The sequence below is a fragment of the Echinococcus granulosus genome, assembly GCF_000524195.1.
Source record: "Echinococcus granulosus chromosome Unknown EG_S00085, whole genome shotgun sequence".
NCBI classification, from domain to species: Eukaryota; Metazoa; Platyhelminthes; class Cestoda; order Cyclophyllidea; family Taeniidae; genus Echinococcus; species Echinococcus granulosus.
This window is the reverse complement of record NW_020170465.1, coordinates 14890-25223: the sequence shown is the minus strand read 5'-3', so window position 1 is coordinate 25223 and position 10334 is coordinate 14890. Positions and strand designations below refer to the sequence as shown.

The following is a 10334-nucleotide window of genomic DNA, read 5'->3' as shown; positions in this document are numbered from 1 at the left end:
GCTTATCTTTCCTTAAACCACATTGTAAATGCTTGTGTCGCTCATTTTACTCAGTTTCTAACACCCCTCTAAATGAAAGTGTAAACGGTGATGAGTTTTGCTCATTATTTATAACAAAGGAGGCTGACGCTTATGTTTCTGAGTAAAATGCTTTTTGTCTTAGCGAGTAGAGTAGCAGATTTTTGTTTGTTTTAGCCTTAGGCGACGATGAGCCCTTACAACTCTCCTACGCACACTCCTCCAGACTGGGACCCAGGTACCGCTGATGATGAAGATTATCTGGTGGAAAGCGAGCCCTTTGAAATTGTAGAAGCTCCTTCAGACCGAGGTGACTCATATTCCATCTGTTTTGCTTCTGATCGTATTTTCTTCCTTTCATACTGCATTGGTGAATATTTGGATACTAGTAATTGTGCTCAATTATTTGTCTACCTATATTTCAATTGGATTTTATTGAATCAAACCAGAATCCGTCTCCGATGGCGAGGGGGAGATGCAGGAAACTGCTCCGATCACAGATAACTCTAAGTTAGTGTTGAAAAAACACAAGGGTATGTTTCACAATTTCTTGCTTTTTGCACTTTTTGTGTTGCATGATTGCACAAATTCTTAATTCCTCGAACCCAAACCTGTGAAACATTCTTTTAGTCACCCATCACTTTCTGTTGATTACAAAAGGGTGCATATGGTGTTTCTAAAAGGCGTCAAAATAATGTGTAAATAAACAGTAATACGTAAGTGTTGATCCTGCAATTGTACATGTTCACAAACATTATTACCACGTTGTTAGCTTGTTGCTGCGTCGGTTTCTGCATATCAAGGCTGAAGCCAATCACATCCAACCGAAATGTCACCGAGATATTGAAATAAGTTGTTTAGAATATAATACTACTTGCGGAAAGATATTCTGAAATATTTAGTCAGGCATGCACATTTTATAGTTAATAACGGGTCGATGAGAGGAGTAATTGTCTTACTTTATCCTTTCTTAGATAGCGTCTTCTGTGTGGATGTCCACCCCAACGGCAGAATTCTTGCCACTGGATCTCAGGACCACACTGCAGTTGTTTGGGATCTTACAACAGCTAGCGACCTTTTCACCTGTACAGGTGGGTCAAAAACTTGAGAAGTTTTAAATGCATTTTCTCCAAGAGTACTATTAACCACTTAGATAAATGACATGCTAAAGGGAATGTGAAGGATTTGGTTACTAGAGCATTTGACAAATGGCACAGGCTTGCCCATCATTTGCTGTCCCATGCTGACGACAAAGAGAGAAGTGTTCTATTGTGTTGGCTAAATGGACGTTCGAATGGAGGCTTTTGCATTTGCGGCTTGTAACAAGAGTTTTATGGTGTTTTTAAATGATTTCAGTCATTCAGCCACTTGATAGTAGGCACTACCCAAAAAGTATTTCAAACCGTAGCTTCTTGAACTTTCAAATAGCCAAGGGTCTTCGTGCCCTGACTTTTCGTCTTCTGGATAAAAAACATTCTGCATGCAATAATTAAGCCGTTGTAGTTTTTGAAGTTGTACTCTTGTCCAGTAAGGCTACCAAAGTGAACATTGGTGAATTGTTTTCCACACTAATGTCATTTCTCTCCAACTACCAACCTTTATCCTCACAATTAATAATGCGGTAAATTTTTCGGTAGTAGTGTAAAATGGAGCCACGACCTATACATCTGCATGTCATAATCGCACTAAACTTCACTGCTGAGGTGTTGTTTTAGCCGAAAAGGAATTTTCTGAAGGGGTATTTTTTCACTATTTTCCCTTCTGGATCAAGAGGTTGACCCTCTGTAGGTGGCATGTTAAATTAGCGGTTTTGGTATAGCAGAATGTTTGGAATTTACTCATGAAACATTTTGTCTTGCATCGTGGTTTCATCCAAATGTGCCATCCAAGAAAGAGGACAAACATTGCTTCTCAATTGGGATTAAAACTTATCCTTTCTCCTATCATTCTTCCTTTGTAGTCCGTCAAAAGGAAGTAGAGGAATTTAATAAATTAGTAGCATTTTAGGATTCATGCGTCTCCTTTCAACAGGTCACGAGGATTCAGTCATATGCGTCAATTTCAGTCCTGGCAATGGTCAGTATCTCGCAACCGGCGATATGGCAGGAAGCGTTCAAATCTGGCGTCTGGGATCATCAGCTTCTTCCCCATTTACGTCCAACGGCGTCGCTGTTACTCCACATCGGAGCCTCTCGTTGAGCGAATTGATTTGGCTCCGTTGGTGGCAACTTCCGACATCTACGGCTGGAAAACGTCATGCTCCTTTGGTTCTATTTACTGGTTCTGAAGATGGTCTCGTCTCGGCCTCTCTTGTCACCACAGCCAGTGGGGGTGATGAACGACCTCCCAAGTACCTCATGGGTAAGATGTTGTATGTGAAAGAACGATCCCAGGGATTACAGATAACAGTAAGAATTACATGTTACTTTTAGCAATGCCCCCTTTTGAGTTTTATGTCACCACTGAAAGAGTGAAAATATCTGAAAGAAGTTTTGGTACCAATGTGCGGGCATGATATCAGGACAGTGCCATCAAGTGGAGCTCAATATTCCACGTGGTTAAGCGTACTGTTAATCAAAATATCCATCAATACGAGCATAGGATTGGTTCCGTTACCGTTCTGGCTCATAGCCCTTTGATCTCGTCTACTAATCACTGCCCTCGCCACTCCTTGGAAGCACTTTTTCATTTCAGTTATTATCACGTAGTCGAAGTTGGCGAGGCATTTCTTAGATTTTTCTGTGACTCCCTCTGCTACGTCTCCTTTACAAACTCCATTGTGAAGGTTAATCGACCTTGTGTTGCTTAAGGCCAAATACCATTCCTTGGCGATCGTATTTCCTATCGCGGCAGCATGTCGTAGCAACATTCGTCTAAAGGCAAAAGTATCTGATTCAACACAAGATATAAGATTGCTTCAAGAAGCTATCTACGGGATTCGTTCATAATTCAGTTTTTCTCAGGCTCTTGTAATGTGAACAGTTTTCATTTTTTGTTTAACTCTCATAGCTCGGTATTTTCGTAGATTGTGAGCAGCTTGTTGACATGTTGCGTTTTGTGTCTAGCCATTGTACAGAACTCGACAGCGGATTGATTGCCAAAAAGTGCTTTTCATAGCATATCTATTGTGAGTTCCTATAGAACCAGCCTTCCACGGCAATGGTGTTGCACTTCCACTATTGCTGACCCCTTTCGGTTGTTAAGGAATTTGCGTCGGTTTCATCAGTCTGATGGTAACCAGCTTGGCTTAGTGAATAGCGTCTGTCAAGTACCTTTTATTGATGATTTTAGTGCAATATTGACGATTTTGGAGGGATGAGGTGATACAGCCTCTACTAAAATAATGCAAATGGCATTTGTATTGTAGGTTCCGGTTCTGCGGTCGTGGGTGCGGCTGTAGTGCCCTCGACCTATGCTACAGAGCGGCCTTTCCTGGCTGTGGTCGGTCGTGATGGTGATTTCCGTGTCTGGGACCTCAAATCCGAAATGGTGCTTCTTCACGCTATCATCCAAACACCATCTTCCTCTTCAAGACGTCAACAGGATGACGAGAATGGAGAGGATGTCGAAATGGAGGATGAAGAAAGGAATGAATCAACCTCAGGTTATCTCTGTATGGCTGCTCCTCAACCCAATACTCCCCCCACCTCGAACATTGTCGACATTGTTGCGGTGGCGGGCTACGAGACGATTGTCTTTGTGCCTTGTCGACCGCCACCATCGGAGGAAGTCGAAAATGGACCGAAGAAGATTCCTACGAATGCGGTAACTGTATCTGTTTCTTGCCCTTTTCATTGATAGATGAGTCAAATTGACGGATGGAAATCTTCTTTGAACTGACATTAAAATAGTTTATTTTATACCGATTCTCGATTTGGATTAAGTTAGAACTGGGGATTAGCTACTTACAGGAGTTAGTATTTGTGCTTTTTAAGTTAAAGGCATCAACATTTCTACAATCTTCATGTACATCTATATTTATCAAGTCAGTTCAGCAAATAATAAGTTATGATGGGTGAATGCTTCTTGACTGATTTAAGATGAGGAGTGCTATGATTTGATCTTTGAGTCCGAGAGATCTGACCGTCTTGAGTAATACTACGTCAAGTCCAATCATTTTGGTTATAAGTATTTTTGTTCCATTACAAATTTCGTATCAGAACAAACCAATTCAATGGTCTACAGAGCAGCTAGAGTCCTAATTGAACGAAGGGTTGGGTGAGACGAAGGGTGTAACTGGTTGAGTGATACGAAATATGCTCTGTATAGTTATTTGTGCAATGGTTTTAGTGAAAGTCCCGATTTCCTCTTGAAAACGGTTTTAACAGTTTTGGGCGCCACGTAGGAGTAGACTGTGGGCTGAGCATAGGCTGGTGGAGATGCTGACGCTGAGTTAAATGCTAACTAGTTTTTTAAAATGCGGATACATCCATATACCCTGTATCCATCCGTGCATGCACGCAAGCATGCATTCATCCATCCATCTTCCATCCTTTCATCCACCCATACATCCTCTGTTCATCCTTTTATCCATGCATCCATCCACCACGTATGCATTTACCTCTATTATTTGAATTTAAAACGACCTTGGAGAGTTCCCCTGATTGACGTTGTGCATGTGAAAGTAACAGACGGTTTTGATATGGGTGAGCTCTGAATGTCTAATAAGGTGACACCATGGTTGTCTGGCGTAAGTGTCATCATTCCGGTCGTTTTGGCTGGTCATCGCTCAAGTTTCCTGCCCAAAAACGTTATTACATTTACCGCCAGATGTCTTTTCGTTATATTATGACATTGCAATTAATTCTCAGCGATCGGGCCTCAAACACTGAAGGATGTAGTTACCCTTAAGTCAAGACCATCTCAAGAAATCAGTTAGTGGAATACAATTGGGTGCAACCAATTGTAGTAGGCTGGTAGAACGGACGTCACGTAAATTTGATGAACTTTATTTTCCCCAGCTTTTCATACCTTTGTCCATAATGGTTCGCTCTTTATGCAAACATTACTACACAGAAGAAGACCCTATTTTCGGCAACTTACTTGAACAAATAATGCCGTTTGCCTTCCCTTACCATGCAGTTGACGAGTGTCGCGCTGGAAGGTGCAGGAACGGTTGAGGCCATGCAGTTCTGCACAGCGTAAGTGCTTGTCATCTCATCTGTTTGGCTCCATTCCTCATTTTCTGCTCGCATTTTTGTCTTCTCTATAGTGTCCCACAACCAAGCAGTCAAAGGTGTATGTTATGGTAGTCACCTCAATTGAGATGTTAAAATATGACCTGAGATTAGGCCATGATGGGGTTGTGGGATTCCTATCCTCTCCTCCCCTCTGTATGCAGTCTCGCTTACGGTTGCGACACCTTCACTGTGTTTGATCTGACCCTTAAGTTCGTGCAATTTTCATCTCGTTATACTTAAAGCCTTCTAACCTTGCTAAAACACATATAGACCCGTTTTCTAAAGCTATACCTCATAAATAATCTTACCATGATGACGAAGTCACAAATGTGAGGTGGGAATCGGATTAGCTGGTGGTCGCCTCAATGTTGATGTTAAAATGTGGTGTGGAGTTAGTGACAGAAAAGTTGGACGATTTTTACTCTGCCGCTTGAGTTGCACACAGATTTCTAACACGTTAATATTGTTTACATCTTAAAGTAGTATGTTGCACCTGATTGGTGAGTCGTTTCGGTCTCCAAGATTTCAGTTAAAGCCTTACCAAACCCATGCCCCTGTTGCTGCTTCGAGATTCTTGCTTGAGAGAAAACGGACTCTTAAAATGTGGCTAATTCTATACATTAAATTATACCTCGGGGCAAGGTAGTGTTGCACGTTGTTTAGACTTGCTTAGTACAGTGACTTGTTTTATACCCAGAGGCACCATAGACAAAGATGCTAGTCACAAATGAATGCGTGCCGAACGCAAAGTGGGGATTGGGACCAAATGGGTACTTAAATGCAATCCCACGTGAGGAAATTAATGGAATTTCATAGGTGGTGACAGTCAGTGGTGGATGGCTGCTAAACTGACCGAATTGCCCATCTATTGAAGCTAAGGTAGGGGATTTGGTCAGTTCATGCTTGGGGACTGGCAATGTTTGCAGTATTTTTCTCCGTACACTTCCGAAATCGCATTGCAGAGGAAGTGGTCTGTCCAGCTTGGAATCTGCAATGGGACACGCCTTGCTTTGTGGTGACTAGCTTGCTACCGACGTTGCCGATTTGGTTCCTCAACGGAAGAGTAATTGTAAAGTTAATCACAGCGAAACGCACGTTTCACAGCCTGGTGTTCACACCTGTATGTCGTGCTCGCAGATCCGAGGGAGGCACGGTAGTGCGTTGATGACTTCATCGTTCCCGAGGCCTCATTTATTGCCCAATTGAGACCCTAGTGTTTTTTGATGATTCCGAGAGTACCATTCAGAAAATAAAAAGACTTTGTTTTCCCTTCCAATAAACCTAATCAACTTTAAACATGGCATTTTCAGTGTATAAAACGATTTGAACGCCTTTTGGTGTAACTCACAGCAAGGTGATGTGAAATCCATGCCGATGTTTACATGCTCGTGTCACGAGGCATAGGTAGGCTCTGGTCTGCTTTAAAGACTGCTGAAATTGGTTTCAAAACTGCAGAGAATGTTGTGTAGCACACCACTAGAAGGAGGTGCGCTATGTAGTGCAAAGCCTACTAGAAATGTAATTCTAGCAGCGAATCACCTAAACATGGACCACATTGGGCAGGAAAGATTCTTCATTCTTGGAAAAAGGAACGAGTTGCCTGTCGAGGTGTCAAGGCCTACTTTCAGCTATGTTGAGCTTGAGCGGTAGTGAGTCAATTCGATTGCAACTGCATCCACTACAATTGTAAAGTCGTAGAAGCTACTGACCAGATGGGTGACACGTGATCTGACAACAGGTGACATTGCCGTGTACTTGAGACCGTTTGCTGAGGAATGGATTCAGTACTCTATTTTAACTTTTCTTGGGCTAACAAATACTTTCTTGGTCGCCCTCATCCAAACGACCCATCCACCACTCAAACCACACCACTCGAAATGGAGAGGGACAGAGGTGCTGCCCCATCCTCCATGCTCTCCTCAATGAGAGCTTCACAAGTAATGGTTTTCACGCAATCTCGGCATTGGTAGTTGGTAATTAGGCGATTACTTGCGAGATGGAATAGATAGTTGAGAAATGAATCTAATGCAGAGGAAACGGTGGTGGTTAGAATTGAAATGTTTGTTTCCAGACGTAAAAGAGGTTGTAAAGGTAGAAATCTCGCCCTTGTGCCTCGTTGGAAATGTGCTAGTACTATTGAGTACAACAACAGTTATTCCGCTGAAGACAACCTTTCATACAGCTTCCAACAGCCATTCCAAAGGTAACGGCTACATTGTAAAACATTTCATATTTGAGCACACCTGGGAAATCGGCCAGTTCATATTTAATGACATGGTGAAGATTTTGAAAGGTACTGGTGGTAATGGTAGTGGCGTCTGAGGAAGCAGTACATTACATGCTTGACGATCATCAGTAATTGTTGAGATTTTTCATCATCTTTAGACATCCTTTCCTGGCATTTGGGACTGTAGCTGGACAAGTGGGCGTCTTTGATACGAGTTGCATGCGAATGCGGCAATTGTGGACCTATTCGGATCCCACTACTGGGGTGAGTTGATCTTCCCATTTTCCGTTTGCTCTTGAAGCCACTAAAAGCCACGTGGGTTTGGAGAGAAGGTTGTCATAGATGTGCACACGCATCCTGAGTCTAACAAATATATCGTCCACCTCGTGGTTGCATTCAACCTTACTGTGAATGTAAAATTACTCCTATCTTCTTTTCAAGAGGAGGCATTCCTTCTCTCTTTGCAGACAGACGAAGGTTTCGGCATCACTGCGCTGAGGTGGAGTCGTGCCAATCCCCTCACCTTCTTCACAGCCACTCTGGCCGCCACCGTGGTTGGTTGGAGTGCCGCTGGTGGGGGCACGCCACTGGTTGTTTGGCGTGGTCACTCAGAGGCCGTCCTTGATATCGCATTGAGTGTACCAATGGGAGAGCCGCCTCGTGAAGAGTTCATTGCTTCGGCCTCTGACGATACGACTGTGCGAATTTATGATATGGCAGAGGTCGCTAACCTTCCACAGTGATAGTTGGATAGAGTTGTGATGCTAATAGTCAACTGTACACTTGCTTCTCCTCCACAGTTACGGGCACGTACGTATTATTCAAATAACTGAACATATTTGACAGATTCGAGCTTACCTGTCTGTTTTGATGCACCTGAAAGAGGATAAAGTAGCAATCTGGATAGAAAAGAGGTGGAATCGTGCCATCACTGACAAGACGATTAGTTGTCGAGGTGTAGAGTCCCGAGTTATTTTTTAAGAGATGATGAAGGATAAGTGCGTTTGGAGCTGGAAGTCTGCAACCTTAAGATTGTAATCAAGTGTACGGAGTTTGGAAAGTCCACGCAGTATAGTGAACAATTGGGAAAAGTCGTGCGTCGCTGCAAATAAAATCTGGAGGTTATCAAGTAGAAATTTGTGCTGAGATATAAAAGATATTCTTTAGTGCGAAAGTTCGTTTAATAATAGACATTGGCAGACACAGCTGAGAAATCACATCATTTGATGAAATGCATAACTCCAAGTTGTGTTTGGAGATGGATTTTTGCCTACTTGACTGAATGAATTGCTTTTACTTTCGTGCAGTATGAAGTCGTATGATTTCTTTGGCTTATGCTTGTAATGCATTGTTTACGTGTCACTATTAAAGGCAATTTTTTTTTCACTTGATTTTAACTTCATTCTCCTATTGGTCATCAGAAAATATTGAGCTCGGAGTATTTGGTGAATTTTGACTCGTTTTTGGTCGCACCTCTTGTGAGTCACCTCAGATCGCTCCATCCACAGTAGTTCCTTCCCTTCTTTGATGTTTTGCTATGGTATTAGCCACTAAAACAAGGAACTGTGGGTGTCTCGATGCTGTAGATAGCACGGATTTTGAGTAATCTCTAAAGAAGATACACGGCACACGAGTCTGAAGATGGTGGCTACCAGGAACCTACAGGCGAGCTGGGACAGAAGTAACATTAGGATTGTTAGAATCCTGAATAATGACAGCCAACGATATCTCCGTTCATTAAAGAAACGTTGAAACCAAATACGCTATCTATTTCTCAGCACAAGTGGGTCAGTTAGCTAGCAAACAGCATGAAGTACGTGGCGCTTTTTGCAGCAGAGGTGAAGGAAGTGAAGAATAATTGGATGGCCTTTCAAGCCACTTGTTTGCACCACCCATCTGATTAGGAGCTTCTACGGCCTACTCTTTTTGGTTGATGGTGTTGCAAACGAATTGTTCCACCACCCGTCTTGTCCACCATAGCTAAAAGTTGGTCTTGATAGCTTAAAGTGGTCCGCCTTTGAGCGGTCCACTACTAAAATTGCATTTCTGGAACATTTGTGTACGGTATCTTCTGTAACGTCATGCTAGAACTCGCTCATGTTATGACGTACATCTGTCAAGAAGGGCCCTTTCAAAACGCGAGAACGATCACCAACTCACCCAATTTCATGAGGCACGACGTGAATTCAAAGAGGGAACTGGTGAAGAGTACGGTGAAGGTAATCCTACGGATAGACTGAAGCATCTAATCCACGCTTTTCTTGTCAACCACATAAGCAATGGCTTGCATTTAGCCAATCTCTGCAGGTTACAAGTCACTGTCTTGTCATACCAAAAATCGCCTAGTTTTTTTGGCTATCTAACACTGCTTCTCCTTTCCGTTGTTACTGCACCGTCACAAATTGTTATTTTAAATTCATTCTGACTAACTGCATTTTCAAAATGCAGGAGGAATCACAAGTTAGCCTGCCTCCATGATCTACATCACGGCACCCTTCCGATGGTACGCATTATTTTCTCCAAGTTGTTTTCCCTACTAATGTTGCTAGCAATAGCGAATTAAAATACATTTGCACGCTGATTGTTAAACAAGCAGTGGGATGGCATGCTCCAAGCTGAAATCTGTGAAAAGTGGCTTGGGGTTCCATAAAAGTGCTTAAGATCTACGAACTGCATACTTTGCAGTTATTCTATACCAGTGCAAGTTACGATACATCTTGGAAACGAACAACACCCTTCGCCTTCGTTTTGTGTTCATGACCCATGCAAACCAAGCCGTTTCGACCAACGTTTGCAGTATCAATGAAATCCTTGATACCAAAGAACAAAACTGATTCCATATTTTCCAAGTGGAACTTCTGAAGCTAACAAGCTAATCAAAAGTCTTTTCGGTGAATTTGGGTTCAGCG

The 10334-nt window shown here is 42.5% G+C and overlaps 1 protein-coding gene across 1 annotated transcript; it reads left to right on the top strand. All coding sequences in view use genetic code 11, as the record gives it.

Moving 5' to 3' along the window:
- Positions 1-207: 207 nt before the first annotated feature.
- Positions 208-8168, top strand: EGR_07717 (Angio-associated migratory cell protein; the record flags this gene model as incomplete). The annotated part of the gene is made up of 8 exons (XM_024496966.1): positions 208-388; positions 468-551; positions 993-1109; positions 2050-2379; positions 3386-3783; positions 5101-5159; positions 7584-7689; positions 7893-8168. 8 exons carry the CDS (start codon positions 208-210, stop codon positions 8166-8168), a joined length of 1551 nt encoding a protein of 516 aa, XP_024348589.1.
- Between the last annotated feature and the right edge of the window lie 2166 nt (positions 8169-10334).